This window comes from Camelina sativa, chromosome 7 (assembly GCF_000633955.1).
Source record: "Camelina sativa cultivar DH55 chromosome 7, Cs, whole genome shotgun sequence".
NCBI lineage: Eukaryota > Viridiplantae > Streptophyta > Magnoliopsida > Brassicales > Brassicaceae > Camelina > Camelina sativa.
The window spans coordinates 28,558,929-28,584,710 of record NC_025691.1 but is presented as its reverse complement, the minus strand read 5'-3'; the positions used below and the strand labels follow the sequence as shown (position 1 = coordinate 28,584,710).

The 25,782-nt window shown below is 34.9% G+C and overlaps 5 protein-coding genes and 1 long non-coding RNA gene across 7 annotated transcripts; 4 read left to right on the top strand and 2 right to left on the bottom strand.

The window, feature by feature from the left end:
• LOC104703078 (probable sugar phosphate/phosphate translocator At2g25520) lies at window positions 515-2,066 on the bottom strand. Its single transcript, XM_010419017.2, has one exon. It carries the CDS (start codon window positions 1,899-1,901, stop codon window positions 858-860), a length of 1,044 nt encoding a protein of 347 aa, XP_010417319.1. The 5' UTR covers window positions 1,902-2,066; the 3' UTR covers window positions 515-857.
• Window positions 5,210-7,389, top strand: LOC104703077. Of its 2 annotated transcripts, XR_754129.1 has the most exons (8): window positions 5,210-5,289; window positions 5,357-5,487; window positions 5,716-5,819; window positions 5,917-5,995; window positions 6,217-6,421; window positions 6,700-6,813; window positions 6,921-6,965; window positions 7,104-7,389. It is a non-coding gene; the product is annotated as an uncharacterized LOC104703077 (long non-coding RNA). The 2 variants fall into 2 exon arrangements; XR_754128.1 differs by having other exon boundaries at window positions 6,217-6,813.
• Window positions 11,086-12,844, top strand: LOC104703076 (maf-like protein DDB_G0281937). Its single transcript, XM_010419015.2, has 2 exons — window positions 11,086-11,509; window positions 12,087-12,844. The coding sequence occupies exon 2, from the start codon at window positions 12,100-12,102 to the stop codon at window positions 12,718-12,720; it is 621 nt and encodes a 206-aa protein (XP_010417317.1). The 5' UTR covers window positions 11,086-11,509; window positions 12,087-12,099; the 3' UTR covers window positions 12,721-12,844.
• Window positions 15,614-18,732, top strand: LOC104703075 (EIN3-binding F-box protein 1-like). The gene is made up of 2 exons (XM_010419014.1): window positions 15,614-15,906; window positions 16,234-18,732. The coding sequence occupies exons 1-2, from the start codon at window positions 15,882-15,884 to the stop codon at window positions 18,105-18,107; spliced, it is 1,899 nt and encodes a 632-aa protein (XP_010417316.1). The 5' UTR covers window positions 15,614-15,881; the 3' UTR covers window positions 18,108-18,732.
• LOC104705045 lies at window positions 20,475-20,978 on the top strand. Its single transcript, XM_010421038.1, has one exon. It carries the CDS (start codon window positions 20,511-20,513, stop codon window positions 20,976-20,978), a length of 468 nt encoding a protein of 155 aa, XP_010419340.1. The 5' UTR covers window positions 20,475-20,510.
• Window positions 21,460-24,707, bottom strand: LOC104703074 (MDIS1-interacting receptor like kinase 1-like). The gene is made up of 4 exons (XM_010419013.2): window positions 24,218-24,707; window positions 24,009-24,077; window positions 23,743-23,814; window positions 21,460-23,644 (listed from the first exon to the last, which is right to left on the bottom strand). The coding sequence occupies exons 1-4, from the start codon at window positions 24,516-24,518 to the stop codon at window positions 21,480-21,482; spliced, it is 2,607 nt and encodes an 868-aa protein (XP_010417315.1). The 5' UTR covers window positions 24,519-24,707; the 3' UTR covers window positions 21,460-21,479.

Here is a 25,782-nt window from a genome sequence, read left to right as displayed (position 1 = left end):
AACCAGCGTGTCTATGCAATTCTCGTATAGGAAATTCTGCCTCGAGTCAGGACAGCTATTTAGAGTTACAAGAAGACGACAACCCAATGCATGCTTTAGGAATTCTGTTCTGGAACCAAACAGCTTTATATGCCAAACGAGAATAGATCCGAATGTGTTGGAAGTTCCCAAATATTCGTTGTTGAGCAAAGCCTAATCCGTGACTTGTTTGAATGTTTTTAGTTTAGCATGTAACACCTGCTTGGCCTGTTCCTCTATCTAGGACAGAGACTTGTTGAGGTGACAGTGCGAGACTCTATATAGTTAGGATCTTTGGAGAGGTTAAATGAGAGAGACCATTGTAATCATATGATGATGTAACATACATATTATTGATTTATTGTACCGTCGGTATGGCTATTTATCGCCTGAAATTGTGGATCCTGCTTCCTAAAGATCCCACATAACCCATAAAGTACTTTGTAACATTTTTTGCAATGACCATCCTTTGACTTCCAACATAGAACGGTTTCAGGAAATATAAAGGGAATTTCAATTTGACATTTAACAAAAGTTTACTACTACAACAATTGTTTACCCAAATAGATAGGTTCATAAGGTGGAAGTAAAAAAAAAAAACAAAAGAAGATACAATGAAGTTCAAAAGATTCATGAAACCTCTAAAACCCATCAATTGCTATGTAATGTAATTAGCCATAACTTAATAATATAATCCCAAAACTAAAAACGTAGACCAACAACACCGACAATGATAATGCATTACCTATGAAGAAGCAAAATCCAAAAATCTCTTCCAAAATGTAACCCTTGAAGCTCTTATTCTCTGAAATTGCATTCTTGAATCAGATCAGATCAGATCAATCCTGGGTCTCGCTTCGTTTAGCTTCAGCTTCCCTCTCTTCCAAAAGCTTCCCAGCTTCCTCATCACTTGCTTGAACCTTCTTCTGTGCATCCTTAGCCTTCAACGCCTGCAACTTGCAGTGATTGTAATATCCAACACCCAAGAAAGCAAGTCCATACCCAAACAGATTGATAGGTGTGACCGTGTCCTTGATCACAGACCAGGAGAAGGCAATCAAGAGCCAATCTTTAACCACACCAGCCACATTCATGGTCAAAGCAGAGGTTTTCCCAACGAGCAAGAACACAGCAAGATTCAAAGCAAAGGCACAAACCGAATTGGTTCCAAATATCACGAAATCGAAGTGGAAACTGGAAGTATCTCTAAGAACAGGGAACTCAACAAAGATCCAAGGAACAGAGAGGAAAACTAAGCAACAAGGAGCAACGTAATAGAGGGAAGTGATAGGGTTAAGGTTGATTCCTTTAGAAGTAAGCAAGATCTGAATCAAAACCAACCTCGTAGCTTCAAAAGCAACAGCACCAAGCTGAAGAAAAACACCCCAACCATCAAACTTGGCTTCACCGTAAGCAGCGATAGCAACACCAAACGAGATCGAGAGCATGTTAGTCATAGTCTGAGATTTGAAAGTCTCTTTCTTTAACAAGACCCCGATCGAGTAAACTGCTACAGGCATCAGGGCTTTGAGCATTTGAATGAAGGAGACGGAGAGGTAAATGTAAGCAGAGTTTGATAACCAGAGGGAGAGTGAGTACAACGCGCCGATTGGTACGACGGATCTGAGATAAGTCTCGCGAGACATTGAGACAGGCTCGACGACTTTGAAGACTTTGATGAGTATGACGGCTAAGGAAGAGCAAAAGCCCATGTGAATCATTGTGAGAGTGATTGGGAATGGCCAATTGTACATCTTCTTGTCGAGGATGTACTTGTTGTACACGATGACTGTGAAGCTGAGGAAGATCCAGATTGCGACATAGGTGTATGAGAGGATGATCTTCTTTATCACTCCGTCCGAAAGAGCACGGCCTTTCCCCATGGTGGTGGTGGTGGTGGTGGTTTTTTCTTTTTCTTTTTCCTGCCGGAGAAGAAGATGGTGGTGAGGCGTAGGATAAGATTTGGGAGAGAGAGCTGCGCACGTTAGAAGAGTCTCTCTCTGTGTAAAATGTGTTTTTTTGGGTTTGGTTGGGGGAAGAAGAGACTTTGAGTTTGGTCTAAATGTAGAGGAAGGGCTTACGTGACTTTGTTTGCTACGTGGCGAAAAGGTGCGCGGTTACTTGAGGAGTGGCATTTTTGTGGGATCCGGGGGTATTATTATTATTATTATTATTTTTTTTTTTTTTTTTTTTTTTTTAATTTTTGTATTTACCAATGAGAAGAGATATTGTTTATATACAGAACATCATGCGCAGATGTGTGCGCATAGCATGCCAAGAGATCCGCTTTTATATTTACATTTTTAGAAATTAAAGATAAGAAAAAAAAAGAGAACTCCTCCCTGTTTATCTTGATATCGGCGAGATATATCGAGAACGCCGACCATTCGTGTGGCGAAGACACCATCTTCACCAAATCAGCGCAGTCTGAGTAGAACGCCACATTATGGTAATCATGTCCGATCATGCAACGCATTGCCCAAATGAAAGCTTCGACTTCAGCATGTAAGGGGGAAAGACTCCATCGAAAGTTAGTAGCTCCCATACTTGGCGTTGGATCCTGAGATTGGGTAAAAAACCATCCGGCTCATGCGAATGGATCGCCGAACTTCCAAGAGCCATCAACGAAGCAGCGATAGCCTGAAAAGAACATGAGTAGGGAATTGATCCGGGGGTGTATTGAATTTGATATTTTAGGAGATTTGCTGGGATTTTAATATTTTAGAATTTTGAGAGATTTGAGTGTAATTTTAGGAGATTTGTTATTGAATTTGAGATTTTAGGATTTGGTGAGATTTGGGTTTTGAAATTTGTTAAGATTTGATTAATGAATTTTAGGTGATTTTGATTTTTTTTTTAAAGAGCAACTTCGAATGTTGTATTTGATGTTTTATGGAAAGAAGTAGATCTCTTGTTTCAGTTGCCATCACCTTCTACGAGCTCTTCCAAGTGATCATTTCAAAAGATGATAATGAGAAAGTTCATATGTCCATGACTATCTATATGGTAAACTGAAGGTTTTGATCGGCACCGTTGACGGAAGCTCCGCTGCGGAGGTGGCTGAGACATGGAGAGCGACGGTGGAGACGATCCGATCAGAGTTATAGCTCCGACGAGACTCTCCTCATGATCATAGATGGTTTCAGATCAATGTCTACGTCGAGAATCATTCCTAGGTTCACAAGACCCCTCACTAACATGGTCGATGGATTATGGTCAGCCTTAATTATGATCTAACAAAAGCGATCGTTTCGGTTTCTTTGTCAGGGTCTCTTGTGATCAGACGCTCATGAGACAACCTGCCTTACGGTTAGGAATCATGATTTACTTGGCGATATTGCATGCTCTATGTCGAAGAAATTTTGTTTTCAAAGTTTCACCCTTTAAGGTGGGATTTTGTAAGACATATTTTTTAACTAGAAATGTTAGAAAAATCTCCTAGAATATCATTCAGTAAAATCTCCTAGAATCTCATTCAATAAAATCTCCTAGAATCTCATTCAGTAAAATCTCCTAGAATCTCCTAAAAAAATGTGATTTTTTAAATAACAGTAGATTTGAGGTGAGATTTATAAATTATTGATTGAATAACAAGAGATTCTAAATGATTTTTATAAATTTCACATTCAATAACATAAGATTTCAGATGATTTTTTAAAATCATCAATTAGATAACACGGGATTTCAGAATACTCTAAAATCTCCAAGTTCAATACACCCTCTTTAAGTTTTTGTTTTCTAGTGTATTTTTTTTTTACTTTAATAATCTTTTTTAATTAAGAAATTATGTGAAAAAATGTTGTGTTTTTTTAGCTCTTTTTAGTTAATTACGTTTTGTAAATGTGATACAAAAATTGTTTAATTTCATGGTTTTCATAGTGTTGCGGAAAGCTCACAGAAAGGAACCTGATTATTCCTTAACTAATTTAGTCAAATTAACATTATTTGGGAATAAATTATTTATTGACTTACCATCAATTTTAAAATAACTTACAATTATTTTTTTTAATGATTGTAATTCAATAAATAAATTACTCCTTCCGGCTCAAATTAGTTGTTGTTAAAGGCTTTTTACACAAATTAAATAAAAATTATTATGATTTGTGTTTAACTTTTTGTTAATATATTTTTTAATTTTTTAATTGGTGAATACACTAAAATAGTTGGAGTTAAATTGAAACAATATCAAACATTCCTATTGAAAATCTAAAATGACAATGATGACTAAACAAAATATTAAGTCTGGAACAACAACTATTTTAAAACAAAAAGAATATTTACATAAAATTTATCAGTTATTTATGGATATACACGATATTTATGTATCTTTAATACCCGTTATTAATGTTGTTTTCCTGAAATGACTGTTTTTGCTAAACTCCTTTTAGTTTACGTTGCCTTAAATTAATTGCGAATCCCTAAAGCTATTAGTTAGAGTAATTAAATGGAAACTTGCAACGAAGAAATGAAAAGTGAATAAAGGGAATTTAAGAGTAACTATGAAACAAAGAGTCAACGTTTTCAGATCAGAGCGCGTGAATCTCACACATCTCGACAGTTTTTGCAATGCTGCGTCCCTCTTACGTTGTTGTATTATTATTATTGGTGGTGCTATTGTAGTTGTTGCAACATTCGTTTGTTGGGTTACTTCGACTCCAGACTGGGTTTGTTGACTGGGCCGGCTCATTTTGAAGTACCCTGAGTTTTTTTTTTTTTTTTAAATATACCCTTATTTTCATGTTAAAAATAAAAAATAAAAAAATGTAGACCCTACTTTTACTGTAAAAATGACAAAAATTACATTTATAGAGCCGGACTTGTTAAAATCTCGTCTTTTTGATAATATGCTATTTAGTTTTGATTTTGTTATTGTTTTGTTAATTAATGTTTTCTCTACAAATCCTTTATCCTATAAAGCACAAGTCAGCTGTCCAATGAGATTAAGCCAAATCAGATTTTAATTTATTTATAAATTTAAGAATTTCAAAAAAATTGTAAATACAATCGTGTGTTAAAAAAAAAAAGTTTAAAAACTATGTATACATGCAATTTCGTAAAACATTTCTTCGTGCCCATAACAATTTTTGTTAACAAAAAAAACCTGTAAAAAAATTAATCCCTAATTTTATTCCACTAACACCTCCACGTTCATAGTGGTTTACAACCGATCCATCTCCTATTTAAATCCAATTTCAGTTCTCCTGATTTTTCTCTGTATTTAACTCCTCTCCATTGTTTTTAATTTTCTCCAAAGTTACAATTATCGGCCAGGTAAATTCCTTTAACTTTTGTTCATAAATTTTCTCTTCAATTCATATTAATTATAATTTTTATTCAGTTGGAAAATGCAGATGCCTCTGCCAAAGAAAAGTTCACCCCTTATTCATCTTTGATCAAAAGTCTGGATCTACATAGACCAACTAAAAGGAAAGGTGCTAGGCTGTGATCAAAGAAATCCAAGGAATCCAAGTGAGTACTAACTGTTTTTGATAATAACCGCTCAATATGATTTCGTTTGCAATTTTGGCTTCAGTCCCGCATATTAATCTATTCCTCTGATTCAGGCTTACGTTTGTGTTTTCGAGATAACTTGAGTAGTATATTTATCTACTTCTACTGAACTTTTTACTCACGCATTAAAGCGTACTTTTTCTTTACTACTTACTGATTTTGGGAATTGGATTTTTGAATTTGCAGACCGAATGTGCCTTACATCAGGAAATTTGGTAAAAATCCAGTTACAAGAGCACCATTGAAAGGAGAAGATTTGATTCCTCTCATCTTTCACAAGTACATTGAAGGTTCCTTCTTTCTCTTGCTTTACCTACTTATATGATTCGTTGTGATTTTTTATCCTTGAGATGACCCTGAAACAAATCTGTGTTGTTGTCATTATAGGAGAGTATCATTGTCCTGTTCTGCAACAAAAGCAAGAGCAGTTGATGTGAAGACTACCGGAAATGTGTTATGCTACGAGGTTTATGTTTTTTGCACTTTTTATAGTCAGAAGTCATCTTGCTTTCTTTTATTTTTGGTTTAAGTGATTATTAGTTGTTGCCTATATAAATTTAGGCAATCAGAGAATTAAATATTAATATTAAGAATTGGAAAGAGCATTTAACAGAAGAACCGTTCACAAGAGCACACTTTATGACGATTCTAGGTATTTGACTCTTTTTTTTTTTTGTTAACTCAAAGAGTAAATCTCCAGATCTATGGAGGGGTCCGAGACTAATCTCTCTGGAGAGAGGGTATCTCACGGATAGGGTCCCTTCCAGGTATGCAAATGGATCGTAAGCAATGGGCACATACCCATGTGACCAAAGGGATAAAGCTGAGTAATTTTGCGTTTGGGTAGAATCGAACTCTGGCCTAGACCAACATGGCGACTCTTTCACCAAGGGTAGAACCACTAGCCCACCACCTCATGGTTTATTTGACTCCTTTCTCTTTCTTTGATACTTTGCAATGAGTATATTATGTGTGATCTTAAAAATGGCCTCTTCGATGATGAAAGTTTGATATCCCTATATTATGTGTGCTTTGAGTTTCTGTCTACTAACTATTTGTCAAATAGCCTGACAGCAAACTTTGTCCCGTTTCTAATTTAGAACCATTTAATTGATTGATGAACAATTTGTTTCTCTATTTTTGATAAGCTTTGTTTTTTTTGCGAGGAAGTTTTTTGCAGAGTGGAGTAAATGGGTGACATTGTAACCAACTAGAGTCTTAGCTTTCATGTATAAAGCCAGAGAAATTCTTCAAGTTGATTGCTGTAATGTATAAGTGTTTGTGGTATAACATCAAAAACTCATTCCTTTAAGTATTTCTTTTTTGTTCGGATTTTCTAATAAACTCTCCTTTGCATAAGTTAAGTTCTCATTAACCAATCATTTTTGCAGGTTGTAGCAAATTCAAGAGTAAAAAAGCATGCCAAATTCAACAAGGTTTGTTTTTATGAATAAATTTAAACAGATTTCATTTCACTTTATCTTTGACTTGCATCATATTGATATATCCATGTCTGTGAAGATTAATGTTTTTATAGACATTGTTCAATTGCTTGGTGTCTACGATCTTGACAGGATTCCAAGCAAAAAAAAACATTAAAAGAAACTAATCAAATCTTGGAAGAAGCATCTGTCTTTTAGAAATTACAAGAGACTTAATGAAGAAATTCGAATAAGCATTCACCTTTTACACCGGGCGTCGGGCGAGATATACAAGAGGCCACCAACTTTGTTGAGTTTGGGAATACATACATATATGTTTTTTATTTTTATGTTTTTGACCCGTTCTAGATTTTTACATACATACATATATTTGGCTGTATTTTAACTTTATAGACTTTGATCTAAGTTTATAATAGTAACTAGGTTTTACCCCGTGGTACACCATAGGTCTATTATTTTGTTGATATATATACTGTTAACGGTTGTAGGTAGAGTTTTGTAGAAACTCTTGATTTGCAAGTTGAGAATATACATTTTACGATTTGTTAGTTATAATTTAGGAATGAATGATCTGACATATTCTTATTATGATTCTCAATTGATATTATTGGATTAATAGTATACATTTAAAGCTAATAAGATCTTACCAAATATGTAATCGTTTATTAAACGCAAATTAGATATTTCCTAAGATGTATTCATCTTAAATTAGTTGCTATATTATAGGGATGTGATTAAGAGGATGTGATTACATAAATTGGGTTATCAATTCTTTTTGTCAAACTCGGTCCTAAAAATTCGGCATGCAAATTAGATATTTCCTAAGATACAATGGGCATTAATTGACATTAATTGGATGTAAATAAGTATGATATGGATTAAAAACCGGCCCAAAATATTTGACAATCTTAAGGAGGATCCGGATAATTGAATCAGTTATAATTTTAGTTAAAAGCCCGACCCGAAGTTGGCAAAAAGTGATGGCACCCTATTGTACTCCAAAAATGTATTCCGAGCTCTATATGTGGATATATTTGTTTGGTTACAAATATCCTAAGACAATTTTTAATATATATCCGTTTATAAAAATTCAAATCACATTATATGCTGAAAAAAAATCTAAAATTTTATTAACTTTATGTATTGAATAGTAATTAAAATAATTAAATATAAGATTAAATAAAAATGAAAGGAGAATTATTTTTTAATCTAACATATTTATTTAAATTAGATAGATATATTTTAGGAAATTAATATTATCGAATAAAGAAATGATTGTGTTTGATTGTAAGGATTGTAGAGAATTTAGTTGAGAATTGTTTGGATACAAAGATAAGAGAGGAAGACACAAAAATGTACTTCAAAAATGTTAAGATAGACTAGGTTTTACCCGTGGTACACCACGGGTCTATTATTTTGTTGATATATATACTGTTAACGGTTGTAGGTAGAGTTTTGTAGAAACTCTTGATTCGCAAGTTGAGAATATACATTTTATGATTTAGGAATGAATGATCTGACATATTCTTATTATGATTCTCAATTGATATTATTGGATTAATAGTGTACATTTAAAGCTAATAAGATCTTACCAAATATGTAATTATTTATTAAACACCCCCTAGATGTTTCCTAAGATGTATTCATCTTGAATTAGTTGTTATATTATAGGGATGTGATTAAGAGGATGTGATTACATAATTTGGGTTATCATTTCTTTTTGTCAAACTTGGGTCTAAAAATTCGGCATGCAAATTAGATCTTTCCTAAGATACAAATACATTGGGCATTAATTGGCATTAATTGTATGTAAATAAGTACGCTATGGATTAAAAACCGGCCCAAAATATTCGGCAATCTTAAGGAGGATCCGGATAATTGAATCGGTTATAATTTTAGTTAAAAACCCAACCCGAAGTTGGCAAAAAGTGATGACACCCTATTATACCCCAAAAATGTAATCCGAGCTCTATATGTGGATATACTTGTTTGCTTACAAATATCCTAAGACAATTTTTAATATATATCCGTTTATAAAAATTCAAATCACATTATATGCTGAAAAAAAATCTAAAATTTTATTAACTTTATGTATTGAATAGTAATTAAAATAATTAAATATAAGATTAAATAAAAATGAAAGGAGAATTATTTTTTAATCTAACATATTTATTTAAATTAGATAGATATATTTTAGGAAATTAATATTATCGAATAAAGAAATGATTGTGTTTGATTGTAAGGATTGTAGAGAATTTAGTTGAGAATTGTTTGGATACAAAGATAAGAGAGGAAGACACAAAAATGTACTTCAAAAATGTTAAGATAGACTAGGTTTTACCCGTGGTACACCACGGGTCTATTATTTTGTTGATATATATACTGTTAACGGTTGTAGGTAGAGTTTTGTAGAAACTCTTGATTCGCAAGTTGAGAATATACATTTTATGATTTAGGAATGAATGATCTGACATATTCTTATTATGATTCTCAATTGATATTATTGGATTAATAGTGTACATTTAAAGCTAATAAGATCTTACCAAATATGTAATTATTTATTAAACACCCCCTAGATGTTTCCTAAGATGTATTCATCTTGAATTAGTTGTTATATTATAGGGATGTGATTAAGAGGATGTGATTACATAATTTGGGTTATCATTTCTTTTTGTCAAACTTGGGTCTAAAAATTCGGCATGCAAATTAGATCTTTCCTAAGATACAAATACATTGGGCATTAATTGGCATTAATTGTATGTAAATAAGTACGCTATGGATTAAAAACCGGCCCAAAATATTCGGCAATCTTAAGGAGGATCCGGATAATTGAATCGGTTATAATTTTAGTTAAAAACCCAACCCGAAGTTGGCAAAAAGTGATGACACCCTATTATACCCCAAAAATGTAATCCGAGCTCTATATGTGGATATACTTGTTTGCTTACAAATATCCTAAGACAATTTTTAATATATATCCGTTTATAAAAATTCAAGTCACATTATATGCTGGAAAAAATCTAAAATTTTATTAACTTTATGTATTAAATAGTAATTAAAATAATTAAATATAAGATTAAATAAAAATGAAAGGAGAATTAGATTTTAATCTAACATATTGATTTAAATTAGATAGATATATTTTAGGAAATTAATATTTTCAAATAAGGAAATGATTGTGTTTGGTTGTAAGGATTGTAGAGAATTTAGTTTAGACTTGTTTGGGTACAAAGATAAGAGAGGATGACACAAAAATGTACTTCAAAAATGTTAAGATAGATAATAATAATATAATATTTTAATAAAAGCCAACCATGCGTAGTAACAAAAACAAAAATTGATTAAAGTTTAACTAAATAATTTTGCTTGCTATGTTTGACATACTATGTCACAATTGTATCAAAAAAAATATTTAGTAGCACATAATTTAAGAATATATTATATGATTTCAGCAGTTTAAATTGATTTCAGCAGTTTAAGAATATATTATATGATTTCAGCAGTTTATCTGATTTCATAGTTATATAAGCCTTTAGATGGTTAAAGACTTACTACCATTTTGTCTGATTTGAGTTAGAAAATAACTTGTTGAACTGTATAATTTGAAAAAGAAAAACTAGTACAGTTATTTCGAACTAAACCAACCTCATCAAAACGTTTTTGGATGTAGAAGAAGATTCTAAAAATATTGTGCACTAGTTAAGAGTTTTCAAATCTTTGTACGTTAGGAGTGGAAACCAAACCTCGTTCTGGTATAATTATTGGAGTCCTCTCAGTTAGCCCTCGTTAGGAGTGGCACATGATTTATTGATATGGTCATATGGAAGTCAATGTTGGGATTACTATTGGAGAGGCTTTGGTTCGCAAGTATAGGCGTACGTCACCGTGTCCAACTTCTGAATCCAATTGAGATGGAACTCAAGAAGGTCAACGATTGAGGTTATATTCAGGAGACAGGAGATTAATGTGGTGTAAGAGTGACAATACGTTCAAATAAGCTTTCTCATCTAAGAAAACCTGACACATATGGGACAACAGCAATTGTGACTTATAAGACAGTTTGGTTCTCTGGGGCTAGACCTATATATAAGTTTTCTTTTCTTATGTGGGTTCTTTTCCAGGCTCTAGTCAGTAGCCTCTCTTCAGTCCAAACCGTTCTGTGGAAACGCTAGTCGGCTGCTTTTGTAGGGAAGAACTTTTAGTGTTGTTGCTTTGGAAGCTTTAACTATGATCCCTTTAGTTATCCTTGTGTCTTAATTATCTTCCAAAAGGCTTATTATGTTTGTCTGCTTTGTTTTGGCTTAAGTCTCTCGGGGTTTTTAGGTACCAGCCGATTTGATCCTTTCGGCTCTGTATATTATACATTCCTTCAATAAAATCTTTATAAAAAAATAAAATAAATAATAATAACTAATCCTGCCAAAATTACAGCCACCTGTTGTGTTTTTCTCTGAGTCTCTCACTCGCTATCTCCAGCTTTCATTCGAGCTTTCCTCTTCCCTCATCTGCAATCGAATTCGTATTACCTTCTCTTCTCGGTGAGTTTGGAATCTACTCAATCTCAAAACCCTAAAATTCTGTTCTTAGATTTTCTGTTCCGCAGATTTTTATTGGGTCATTGATAGTATATATAGCATATCGTCAATTGTAATAGAGATTGTGAGATTTCGTCTATCTGTCCACTGCCCGCGTCTATAACTGAATCGTCGTCACAGATTAATTTGGTAGAGTTATTTATCCTAAATGCTTTCAGTCAAGTGTGGTGGTTTCAACGCAGTTTAGCTTTTGCTTGTATTTTTATATGCTGTCCCATGGAAATTTTTTTACTTTACCTTGTCTGTGGCCTTAACGTTTATAATCTTTCTTGACTGACCAATGGAGAGGGCTTGTCCACTGTGTGCTTTGGTGTCATTAGCTAATGGGAAAAACAAAAACACAAAAACTATAATGTTACAGATAATAAGTCATAGAACTGATTACTAAGATACTATTCTGCTGACGAACAAAAAAAAAGTAATATAATAAGTGTTTTATGTGACATCTTGTGAAAAATCTTTGCTTGCTCTTCTTTTGATTTGTTTGTTAATTCTTCTTCTTTACTCTTTCTGCTAACAGTACAACACCGAGAATGGTGACGAAAACGATGGGGAAAGGATTTAAGCTGATTTTGGGCTCTCAGTCCATGGCGAGAAAGCGGATTCTAGCTGAAATGGGATATGATTTCACTATTGTGACTGCAGATATTGATGAGAAAGCTATTAGGAAAGACAAGCCTGAAGATTTGGTTGTAGCTGTTGCTGAAGCCAAAGCAAACGAGATTATATCGAAACTGGGAGGTGAAAGCCAGTTTGCACAAGATCATCAACCAACTCTATTGATTACTGCAGACACTGCTGTTGTGTACAAAGGTGTCATTAGAGAAAAACCAACCAGTAAAGAAGAAGCTCGCGAGTTTATCAAAGGCTATTCTGGTTCACACGGTGGCGTTGTGGGATCTGTTATTGTAAGAAACTTGCAAACTGGAGTTAGAAGAGGTGGGTGGGAAAAAGCAGAGGTTTATTTCCATGAGATACCAGAGCAAGTCATCGACGACCTTATTGATGATGCAATCACTTTCAAGGTTGCTGGAGGTTTGATGCTGGAGCATCCCCTCATTTCACCTTTTATCGATTCCGTGATGGGAGGAGTTGATACAGTTATGGGACTTCCTAAAGAACTCACTGAAAAATTCATCAACGATGTGTTGTAGCTCAAGCCACTTTTTGATTGTGTAGGAAGGTTTAGATATAAATACTTTTGTATATCTAATCAATCTTGAAATCATTTTAAATGTGTCCAAAGAAAAGTTATGATGGCAATCAAATATATTAAGACTACGAAAGAGATTCTCCCTGATTCAAAAGTGGGCAAAATATTTGTAACACAGAACTACAACAATTACATGTTCCGAGAACAATTCTCTAACGTTCTAGAGAGTGAATACATGCTTAAGACTTAAAGTACTCAAATCTAAAAGCATTTGCCTAACATCTCATGCGCATGCTCTGTTGTTACATTATGTTCCGAGTCTCTCTTTGGCTTGAAGTATGTTCCATAGTCTTTGGAAAGCACATCCCTCGGGTGCAGTATTTTTACAATATATGTTACATTATCTTTGTCTTTCGTCTTGTGTTTTGGCTAGATACATGGTTTAGTATAAAACCAGAATATCACTATCGTTACAGTAAGACTATTATGCCTTTCAACACAATCACGATTAGTTCATCCCGATGAATCAGTACCTTCGGATCCAGCTTGGAATAGTTTTAATTCGTTAGCTAAATTGGGACATGAGAAAAGCCTTGCTCAATAGCCAAGTCACGAAAAGACACCGAATCGGACTTGGACTTTGTCAATATCTTAAAGTCCACACCTAGAATATAGTAATCCTCAGGCGTTGATCCAGTATCTTCTTATAAATTATGACCAAAACAAAACAAATTGTATAATTTCCCGTTAACTTTCTATGATTATATTATTTAACTACGTCTACAAATTGTCTACTAAACATACAATTTACATAATTGTAGCATGTTTTTGCGGAACCGGCCCACTACTCCATAATCAAGTACTAGACCAATAAAAATTTAGATTATTGTAATTTTTGTCATAATATCTTTATCATATGGTGTCACTAACTTAAAATGCATGAACCTCGTCTTAGGGAGATTGTAGTCAGTTTTAAGTTTTTGCCTCTTTTATTATCAAGAATTTTATGGAATATTTATTGGCATGCTAGTGATGGGGAGGGTCCTAGGCAGTTGTTTCTTTGCTTTGTTTTCATAATGAAACTTTCATTGATGGTCTATAACTACAAATTTGAAACTAATTTGAATATTAACATAGGAAAATTGAAAATAAACGTATATAAGTAGAAGCCCGAACAATTTTAATGTGATTTTCGAACAATAAATAATGTCCAAGTTGATACCGAGACATGAAGAATTGCAATAATAAGAACATGGGCTGTTTATGCGATGAAAACTGAAAAGGATGGATAATGCTTCCACGACCACTTGGGTGTCTTTTGCTCACTTTCTCTTTTTATAACATATGTTTATAATGGGCAATGGGTCCTCTCTACAGATACATTCAGATTCCAATACTAATCATTTTACGATTTGACCTTTTCTTTTACAGAGAAGGTTGAATATATGGAATCCTGATATAGTGTGGTGATAGGTATTAGGGAACCTTCTGAGGATCTTGTTGGTGTAGGAGATTATTATATAGATGAATCAATCACAGAAGGATTTCTACGTTCATCAAATCTGATTCTTTTTATCTCAATTTTTTTTCCCCACATGGGATTCTGTAGGTACAGAAATAAGATGAATGAATCTATTATATTCACATTCAAAATACACATGTCAAAACTAGTCTTTTAACTCTTAAGTGTGATTTGTGGATAATAGTGTTCCATAGTCCTCTACTCATGCTCGTACAGTAGTCACGTCGTCGGACCCGTATGTATGTTGTATGCATGATTCATCTCTAGAAGTGCCTAACAAATCCCAAAAACTAGTTAATTATTTTATTTTTTTTTTCATTTTTCCAAAAATCTTTACCCTATCTGATTTAAGACTTTTGGACTCTAATAGTCCCTCTCCGGTGAAACGATCCAACACAAAAACATCCAAATCCAACATCTTAGAATTACTACAACAAAACATGACAGTTATATAAGCCGTAAAAGTGTGAAACCATTTTCATAAAGAATTGTTTTTATCGCATCTAATGTAAGACTTTGGACTCTAATATTGTTAGAGTCGTTTCGTAGATCCAACCAGTTTTGGAATAAGGAGCAAAACGATGATCAAACTAAACTTCGATCTACACAAAACTTGGTGAGTTATATTAAGTACTCCGAAGAAGGGATTTACCTTCCCTTCAATAATTTAAAAGTTATATCCGTTTTCCTAATTCTGTTTTGTGTAATATTACGGATCTGAAATTGTTCAGCCTAGGTGTGTTGTTTGGATGACTAAACGAGGTCCACTTTTGTATATACTTTTCAAAAAGTGTTGTGAATTCATATTAGATCTAAGGCGCTTGTAAAAGGAAAACTATATATGTAGGAGAATCATAAAAAGGATTTGGAATCTTCAAAAGTTGTTGCATACAAATCTTCATCGACCCAATCTCTTCTCATAAACACATGCATACAATCAATCCAACTCAGTCATGCCCTCAACATCTAACAACATGATCCAATATTGAGTGAGTTCGTGTTAATTCTAAGAGTTGTTTTTGTTTGTCGTCTTTTTAAGAGTTGATTACTTGGGTAAAAACACGACATAAACGATTCTAAAGTCGGCCACAAACGTAAGCAAAAAAAGAAAAGAGTAGGTTTGTTCGAGGAAGCAAACAAAAATAATTGATTGATTATAAAAACTCCGTAACCAAACACCACCTCATTTGCTTGCTTGCCTTAACGCGCTCTGAAGAGTGAAAAAACAACAAAAAAATCTGGTCTATCTTAAGCAACTTTTGTAGGGAATAAAATAAAATAAAATAAAACAAAATTAATTACGATCCGAACTCTCTCAGCTCAGATACATTGCATGTGAAATTTCAACTTAAGTATATAAACTCATATCTTGACCTCATACTGACCGATCATTTCCTTTTTCCTTTTTTTTTTCCTCTTCTCTCTCTACTTTTTTTTTTTTTTTTGCCCTATCTATAGGGTTTTCTTCTCTCGTCTCGATCTTCGATCTTCATGTGCATCTCGTTCTTTGGTGTAATCGGAGCTGATTTCGTTGTTTTGTTCTTAATCGTCGTCAGATCTTTCGTTTTTGCTCTTTCCCACGGCTTTTCGCTTGAGGAATCAAGCGTTTTTGTTTTTCCTGGGAGTTTTGAGCTGCAATCATGTCTCAGATCTATAGTTTTGCTGGTATGTTTCCCCCAATCTTTTGTTGAATCAATCGATTTCTTCATCTTGGAAATTTTGATTTAGGAAGATTGAATTTGATCATTTCCGTTCGATTTAGTCGTTTCTGTGTTGTTTAGATGTTTCAGTATGATGAGAATAAGATTTGACTTCTATAGATCTGAGTTTTAGTTTCTTAGGCTCCCTATAGATCCTATCAGCGAAATTAACATCCATTAGATACTTTCAGATTTCGAGTTAATTTAAAATTTTTCCTGTTGGATCTGGGAATTAATAGGTATAGTGATTAAGGAATTTTAGTTTGATTTGTATTCTTTTGTAATTTTACAGGTGAAAATGAATTTTACCGTCGTGGCGCAATATACCCAAATCCCAAGGATGCTAGCCTTTTGTTGTCGCTTGGTAGTTACGTCGATGTCTATTTCCCTCCTAGCAAGAGGTCACGTGTTGTTGCACCGACGACGGTCTTCAGTGCTTTCGAGAAAAAGCCGGTCTCTTTTGATGTGCTCCCAGATGAGTGCCTTTTCGAGATCTTTAGGCGTTTGCCTGGACCTCAAGAGAGGAGTGCTTGCGCTTTTGTCTCTAAACACTGGCTTACCCTTGTAAGTAGCATCCGTCAAAAGGAGCTAGATGTTGTTCCTTCCAACACATCTGAAGATGGTGGTGATGATTGTGAAGGATGTTTATCTAGGAGTTTAGATGGGAAGAAGGCAACTGATGTTAGATTGGCTGCTATTGCTGTTGGAACAGCTGGCCGTGGGGGACTTGGCAAGTTGTCTATTCGAGGAAGCACTTCTGTTAGCAAGGTTTCAGATGTTGGTCTTAGGTCAATTGGTCGTAGCTGCCCTTCTCTCGGGTCGCTTTCCCTGTGGAACCTTTCTACCGTTACTGACAATGGCCTCTTGGAGATTGCCGAGGGTTGTACTCAACTTGAGAAGCTTGACCTGAACCGCTGCTCTACAATCACTGACAAGGGTTTGGTAGCGATTGCTAGGAGCTGCCCTAACTTGAGTGAGCTTACATTGGAGGCTTGTTCAAGAATTGGAGATGAAGGTCTTCAAGCCATTGCACGATCCTGCTCCAAGCTGAAGTCAGTCTCGATCAAGAACTGTCCTCTTGTCAGGGATCAAGGAATCGCATCCTTGTTGTCAAACACCACCTTTTCCTTGGCAAAACTTAAGCTTCAGATGCTAAATGTCACTGATGTGTCTCTTGCTGTCGTGGGTCATTACGGCTTGTCAGTCACTGATCTTGTGCTCTCTGGATTGTCACACGTGAGTGAGAAGGGATTCTGGGTCATGGGAAATGGTGTCGGGCTACAAAAATTAAACTCTCTAACCATCACAGCCTGCCAGGGAGTGACTGACGCGGGCCTTGAATCTGTGGGAAAGGGCTGCCCGAACATGAAGAAAGCTATTATCAGTAGATCCCCCTTGTTATCCGACAATGGGTTGGTTTCTTTTGCAAAAGCATCTGTATCACTGGAGAGTGTTCAGCTTGAAGAGTGCCACAGGGTCACCCAATTTGGGTTTTTTGGTTCTCTTTTGAACTGTGGTGAAAAGTTGAAGGCTTTCTCTCTGGTGAACTGCTTGGGCATTAGAGATCTTGCAACAGGCTTGCCTGCTTCACCTCATTGCAGCGCTCTGCGTTCCCTGTCTATTCGTAACTGCCCTGGCTTTGGTGATGCAAATCTTGCAGCCCTCGGGAAGCTGTGCCCTCAGCTCGAGGAGATTGATCTATGCGGGCTCAAGGGGATAACAGAGTCTGGTTTTCTACATCTGACTCAGAACTCTCTTGTGAAGGTGAACTTCAGTGGCTGTTCCAGTTTGACAGACAAAGTGGTCTCTGCCATCACTGCCCGTAACGGTTGGACTCTTGAAGTCTTAAACATCGATGGATGTTCCAATATCTCTGACGCCAGCATGGTCTCCATTGCAGCAAACTGCCAGATTCTCAGTGATTTGGATCTTTCAAAATGCTCCATCTCCGATTCTGGGATCCAAGCATTGGCTTCCTCTGACAAACTCAAACTGCAGATCTTATCCATGGCAGGTTGCTCTATGGTCACAGACAAGAGCTTGGCAGCCATCGTGAGGTTGGGTTCCACTTTATTGGGATTAAATCTCCAACAGTGTCGATCCATCTCCAATTCCACTGTCGACTTCTTAGTCGAGCGCCTTTACAAATGCGACATCCTCTCCTGATCGATAATTCCACTGTCAACTTCTCCACCTATAATGAAAGGTATTTTAGTCCGTCCAAGTTTGTTTATCAAGTGTCAACCCTTTTTCAGGCTCTGTGATCTACGCGTCCTAGGCTCGGTACCCGGTTTTCCTTCTTTTTTTTCCAAGCAGTTCGCTTCCGGCTTCTTTTTTTCCAGTCAATGGTTTTTTTGCAGGGTTTCCTTTTTATTTAGGAAACTCTAGCTTACCTTGAAATCGGAAGGTCGTGTGTTGCTTGAGAATATATTTACCGGGTATACGAGATTTTAGGGTTTATCATCCTCCTGTTTCTTGTTTGGTGTCTTTTACGAGCCTATTTATCTTTTTTATTTGCGTCGTTTGTCTTTGTTGTGTATGGTTTTCCTCGAAAGGGTCTTGTATGATTTGTACGGGTTCAGGTTTTGGTTCATGCCTTGGTTCTCTCAGAGGTTGCTCTGGCTGTTGTTGCAACAACTCTATTAAAGAGTTTTTTTGTTGTTTTTTTGCCAGAGCCCTCATTTTTTTCCCAGGCTGTATTACACGATCTGTATGATCACTGTACTAAATTATGTAATGTCCTTTGGGATGGTTTAATGAGTATTGAATAAAATTCTCATTTCGTTGTATAGTTCAAAGTTTACATTTTTGTTTTTTTTCTTTTTCTAATATCCTTCGAAATCTGAGAAATTACACACACACACACTTTATCTCATGTGTGGGACAGAGAATCAGATTTTGTGTGAACCTGAGTTTTGACTTTAATTTACGTTTGTTTGTGTCCATTCAAAAGTGAATGTGGTGTTCAATGAATATTGTCGAGGGGATGAACCTGGCCAGCGATTACTTTTCTCGATACGATATGATTTGAGTGGAATTAAAATAAAGTGGGGAAAAGAGTCATTATTAGTAGTATTCATTGTCGCTATTATTGTTATTGTGGTCTAATCTAAATTAATACATTAAGATGGCCAGATTTCCAAAATTATGATCCTTAAAGTAGAGACAAAGAATCATAGTGAATTGCGCGTCTTGTTCACACAACATCCATTGACCACATATATATATATTCTTAAGCATCTAATGCATAATTTGAATAAATTTTACTTTAAACATTATTTACCGATCACACTGAAATGGTTATATGAAACAATTTTCAAGATTTACCGATCACACTGTAAACATAGCACCAAGGTTTTTGGTGATATAAAATATGTTTTCAATAAAAACAACATTTTTGAAAATGTTGACAGGTGTTTAGAATAATTTCACAAGCTGTTACGAAAAAAAAGATTTGGGACAATTTAACAAGTTTACGGAATCTTTGATGTATATATTCGGTTAGAACACATATTGATCTTCCCTATTCGAAATGTCAAAATTTGCATATCTAACAACTAGATAATGATCTAAACTCTAATCAAATCATACTAAACTCTGTCCATCATTTCAAATTCAAGAAGCTGAAATCTTAATAGGCACATAGGTTATTCACTTAAGTCGGCAAGAGAGTCTCACCCGTCGATAAATTTTGTTGAGAATCGACTCTTTGAATCGATCTTTAAGGGAGAACTGAATAACAAAACAAATAGAAGATAGAGAAGTTAATAGTTACACAAGTTTGTTGGAGTAAACCATCAGAAATCATCCTTTGTGACACCATGTTGTCTGAAGGAGATATATAATACAAAATGTCACTGTTTGCTTCTTCAAGTGTTAAACCGTGGGTCACTTCGATATTAAGATGCATGATTGATATGGACCATGGTTCGTGAATTTTTTTAATTCAACATGAGGTTTAGAATGGGTTTGATTTTAGGGGGATTAGGTGAGACAAGAACGAAATCTCTCATTTCTACACTTGAAATGGAAGCTTTAACATTATAAAGAGTTAAAGACTATCATTTCCTGAAGAACATAATTTACAAATAAACATAAAATTCAGACGGAAAACAAATTGTATTCCCTAAACTGAATTGCTAACTCCTAATCAGATTGGTTACTTTTTTTTCTCTCTTAATTTTCTTGCAAATTTCATTGACATTCTACCAGAAGATTTACTAATGAAGCGTGAAATGCACACAGTTAGGGTTTCATTGTCCAATATTGTTATATAATACGTTAACAAGTTTTCTTCAATTTATTTTACCAAAAACTGAAAAGTAATAAACTAACCATATTTATGAAAACATGAAACGTCAAAAGATAATATTTATGTTGATAGTTAAAGATATTATGTTGATGAGTAATAAACAAACAAAAATGTAATGTTCTTTATTGATAAAAAGTTACTACTAATAACATTAACGAACAATCGGGCACTATAAATACAATCATAAATCCTAATATATGGCATAAAACAAAAGAAAAACAACTAAAAAGAGCTCAAAACAATTTTTAAAATAAAAAATGGAAAAGAAAACCATTTTTATGGCATTTTTTGCAATCACGGTGTTGCTCTCATTTTCTTATTCAAGTTTGGCCATAGCAGACGATCTTAAGGAGATGCTATACAGCGAGTTTAAGGTTGGTACTGAAGTTTATTGGCCGAGTCCCGATCACTATAATTTCAAGGTTATCCGTAGACAATCAATAAAAGATCTCAAAAATCTTATTGACTGTGGGATTAAGATGGGATTTGATGGGCATTATTGTAACCATGACATTATGGACGAAGTTCTTCGGAACAAAAGTGCGTCGAGAAAATGTTGTCGGAGTATAGTGAAAGCTGGGAAGCAATGCCAAATAAGTTATATGAAACTGTTTTCTCAGTTCTATCAATTCAAAGGTGTTAGTTCTAAAGCTTTGGCCAAAACTGCCGAAATATGGAAAAAATGTTCTGCTCAAATGGGAGGCATTGCACCATTTTCTGGTTAAGAAATCGAAATTAATTATACTATTATTTAATAATGGTTTAAGTTGATTGTATTGTATTTGTTACAACGATTTATACAATAATATTATATCCGTTTTCTTTTATGTGATGTGTTCTCTTCTAGACCCCCATAATCCTTGATTCTATTCTTCACCATATTGTCCAATTTGCTTCCAAAACACATTTTCCGTCATGGTTGTGATCGCAACATGCAACTTTTTTCACGGCTGCACTAAAAATTGTATAGCTCGGAAGAGAATTTGTTGAATTAAAAGTAAACGATAGCACACAAATTAGGAAACAGAGAGAAATTGCGCCTAGAAGCAGAGAGATATACTTGTTTCCCCTAAACGATGCACAAAGAAGATCTCAACATTTCTACTCATTACGTAACGAAGAGAGATATGTTTTTTTGTGGAGACTCTTATTAATAACCATATCATGCAAAATCCAAAACTACAGAAACATAATGGGGGGAACAACTGAGCTGAAGTGAGTTTTATTTAAGGCAGCATACTTTTCGCCGAGGCGATGGAAGCGTCGACAATGCGTAGCCATGCCCGACGACAAGGAGAATCAAAACACATAACTACAAGAACACCTATCAATGCGGTCACACAAGTTGAAGCAGCACTATAATAGAATACCACCACATCAATAACAGCTTCATCGTCTTTTTCTTCTCCTCCATTATCTGCTTCGTTTGAGCTCTTAGTAGCCTCACAACTTTTCTTGGTCGTCGTAGGTCCACAAAGAAGAGGATTGCCTATGTAGCTTTTCTCGTTGAAGGTATTGAACTGCTTTCCTTGGGGAACGATCCCTGACAAATTGTTGTAAGACACGTCGAAGACAGCAAGAGAAGTAAGGCTGGTTAGTTGTTGAGGAATGCTTCCTTGCAACTTGTTATGTGAAAGATCAAGGCTCTCAATGTCCTTCAGATTGGAGAAGTTTGATGGTATTGAACTTGACAAGAAATTGTGAGATAAATTCATGACTCGAAGTTGTGAGAGATCTCCAAGCTCTGCTGGGATAACACCACTTAATTCATTGCTCGACAGATCCATTCCATACATACGATCAAGTATTGCACCAGTGAACTCAACTGCTGCTCCAAAATAAGATTCATACCTTTGCTTGGTTGAAAATTTGATTTCAATTTCTTCAAAATCATCGGATTCTACACAGAATTTCTCATTCACAAATGTGGATTTGTAAAATTTGAACTCACAGGCTGCCGACTCTGATACACCTACCTCCGTATTCTTATCTCCTCCTGGTCCAAATGATAAATTATAAAGGCATGAAGGTATGACACCGTTGAGATGGTTATCTGAAAGATCTAAAAGTCTAATGTTGCTCAAATCACACAACTGCCTTGGAATAGATCCTGTTAAGTTGTTACCCTTCAACAAAAGAATTCTTATGCTCTCGGTATTGACAAACTGTGGGATACTACCAGAGAATTTATTGTTCCGTAGATCAAGTATATTGACATGTTCCAAGAACGTGTCCGGAATCGGCCCGGTGAAGTTGTTGTCACTTAGGAACAACTGTATCCCAAAATCCCCACCGACATGTGAAGGTAAAACTCCAGATAATTGGTTTCCCGACAGGTCAAGAAGCGAAATAGAGGGCATGGTTAGCAAAGAGGGTGGTGTTATACCTTCTAAGAAATTGTTTGATATCAATAACCTACTCAAAGTAGATAAGTTAGTTATCCAACTTGGGATAGCACCCACGAGACGATTGTTGGACATGTCAAGAGTTGACAATGTTTTGTTGGAGCTAAGCAAACCAACTCCGATCTCTCCACTAAATAAGTTGCTATCCACTCTCAACTCTTTCAGTGAAGTGAAGCTTGTTTCTCTTGGAAGAAAAAGGCCACTGAATTTGTTGTGAGAGAGCTTCAGTTGTTTTAGTGAAAAACAACCCATGACAAAGCTTCTAGGTAGCTTCCCAGAGAAGTTATTATAAGATAGATCCAACAATGTTATGTTTACCATCTCACCCATAGACGATGGAAAACTCCCTTGAAACCCATTATTTGCCCCATTCATTCTTACCAGATTTGGAAGTGCACGACCAATATTATCGGGGAATAGTCCTGTAATATTATTCGCTGAAAAATCCAAGAACTGCAACTTATGCACTATTATTGTAGGCATCTGAAAGATTGTGAATACATTATTCTGCAACTGGAATACTTCAAGTTCAGGATTATTCGTCAACAGCCAGGTAGGAATGTGACCAGATATTCTGTTGTTGGATAAATCAACTAGACGCAGGTTCTTCTGGTACATAAGAAAGGAAGGGATTTTCTCCAAGCTGCAAACTCTTAGTACAACAACACTCAGTTGAAACTTTGGCTGCCAAGTAGCCTCTGTCTCGACTTGTACCATTTCAGATTTTGATGAAAGTTTAAACACCTTTAGCTTTGTGAGGTTTGCAAGTGGACTGAGCGAGAATAAGCCACTGAAGTTGTTATCTGACAATGATAGATATTCGAGGGACTCAAGGCTACTGAAACTAGATGGTAGATTCCCACTAAACTGGTTGGATGACAGATCAAGAACCCGTAGCTTGTTCAAACTACCTAAACAAAGAGGAAGCTCGCCTGCAAAATGATTTCTTCTAAGATCGAGCTCCTCTAGATTCTTCATTTTACAAACTATTACGAAAAAAAAAAAGACACAACAAGATAATGTGATTTCCTGTGTGATATGTAAAACTGTTATGTTGTTAAAATTGATAATCACACACACAAACCTGCATGTATAGCCCCACTAAAGGTATTCCCACGAAGACTCAAGCGTTTCAAGGTAGTCAAATTCATTAGTTCTGAAAGGAAGTAAAGGCCAAAATATTTTGTTTAGAAGAAATATTATTTCCAAATAAAAATAAGCTTACTTTAAGTTTTCCCAGCTGCAAAGAAGCATATTTTCTAATTAATATGGACATATATGTAAACTAAAGAGATGAAGAGTTGCTATGACATAAACCATTTCAATAATTATATAGAGAGTAGATGCTACCTAGTATTGTGCCGTTAAATCCGCTTCCACCCAGATTTAGCAGTTCCAAGTTTGTCAAGTTCTCTAGTCCTAAAAGGGAGTCAATGAGAATTAAAAACTGTAGTTTAAATTACAAAAATTAAAAGAACTAACCAAAGATACAGCATAAATTAAGTAGGATCATGTGCATGATAGGCAGGCACCTCACTGTTAAAAATGGAATAACATACCGTTAATAGGAAAAGGGCCATCGATGTTATAAAAACCAATAGAAATCCCGATAATCCGGCCACTTATACGATTGCATTCAATGGACTCCCACTGACAGCAATCACTCTTTGTGTCATTAGTCCAACTAGGGAGAACATCGTCCCAACTTGTTGAGACATTGTGTTTCTTGAGCTCCAACAGTTTCTTGAGCTCTAGTAATGCTTTTCTTTCTTTCTCAACACAGCTTTTGCATCCATGAAGCTGCTCCAATACTAATATCACCCATATCAAGTATTGGCCCAAGAAAAGCTTCCTTCCCATTGCAAATAAGATTAAAAAAAAAAACAGAAAATGAAATAAACGCCAAAGCAATTTGGGACAGCGAGTTCAACAAAAATATCAACACGTTTATAGGAGTTCAACAAAATGAAAAAGATCGAAGTTTCCTTTTTCTTTTCTTTTTTTTTTTTTGTTAAAAAAGATCGAAGTTTCAGTGAATTGAAACACTTATTATAATTGTATGAGAGGAAGTCAAGGTCTTTGTAGAAAAAACACCCGTACTCGAATGATTATTTGTGTGGCTGAAAACTCATCTATACACTCTTTCCACGAAATAAGTTAAGTTAAAGTTAAAAAGTAATCAGAATATTCTTTTATTTGATCGTCCAAGCATTAGTTCTGCGCACGGGACGGGTATCCTTGAATTTTCTCATATCCTTTACCCGACCCGACCTGACCCTAACGGGTAATAGAAAAAAATTACTCGTATTCGACCCTTAAATAACGGATATCCAGAAAAACGGGTACCCGAAGAAAAATAGTTGATCCTTTAAATATCCGACTCTTTACTTTTACCCGGATAAATGAATATCCGATAAAAAAAATTGTCAATAATCGCAATAATAATTTCATATTCCAAAATCTGAAAAAGAAAAATTCATAAATGTATGCAACATATAAGTCCAAGAATTAGAAAATTACAAACTTAAAAAATAAAAATAAAATATTAATTCAATTGGGCGTCGTATATATCATTTCAGTTGGACTAAGTTGAACTTAGGCTTTAACTTTAACTCTATAATATATTTATAAATTAATAATAAATAATAATAATACAAAATATTAAAAAGTATTTACAGGTCGGGTAACAAAACGGGTAATGGGACAAGTAACGAGACGAGTATTAAAATTAAACTATTACCCTATACTCGTTCCTTACTCACCGATAATATAATTATAATACCCTTTACTCGACCTTAAAGCTGCGGATACCCTTTTTTCAGAATGGGTACGAACCAAAAGTAACGGATCGAAAAAGGGTAACGGGTATTAGTGCCCAGGCCTGCCAAGCATACCGAGGCGGAAGGTTCGGTTTTCATCTTTTACTTTCCGTGTAAACCAAAAGTAAAATTTCATCCCTCTGGTGCACCATGCCACAAATTTTATTTTTACATATAATGATATTAGATTTTTTATGATATTTTAATTTAGTATTAAAGTTATATAATATATATAAACTTTTAGTATTTTTCTAAATTTAATTCAAGTAACATATATAACTTAGTAATTAATAATATTAGGATTG

Coding starts and splice junctions, on each gene's coding strand:
- LOC104703076 (XM_010419015.2), top strand. CDS start 12,100: ATGGTGACGAAAACGATGGGGAAAGGATTTAAGCTGATTTTGGGCTCT.
- LOC104703074 (XM_010419013.2), bottom strand. CDS start 24,518: ATGGGAAGGAAGCTTTTCTTGGGCCAATACTTGATATGGGTGATATTA. Junction 24,078..24,217: donor TGGCCCTTTTCCTATTAACG/GTATGTTATTCC, acceptor ACTCCCTTTTAG/GACTAGAGAACTTGACAAAC. Junction 23,645..23,742: donor TAGTGGGGCTATACATGCAG/GTTTGTGTGTGT, acceptor TTTTCGTAATAG/TTTGTAAAATGAAGAATCTA.
- LOC104703075 (XM_010419014.1), top strand. CDS start 15,882: ATGTCTCAGATCTATAGTTTTGCTG. Junction 15,907..16,233: donor TCAGATCTATAGTTTTGCTG/GTATGTTTCCCC, acceptor GTAATTTTACAG/GTGAAAATGAATTTTACCGT.
- LOC104705045 (XM_010421038.1), top strand. CDS start 20,511: ATGGAAAAGAAAACCATTTTTATGGCATTTTTTGCAATCACGGTGTTG.
- LOC104703078 (XM_010419017.2), bottom strand. CDS start 1,901: ATGGGGAAAGGCCGTGCTCTTTCGGACGGAGTGATAAAGAAGATCATC.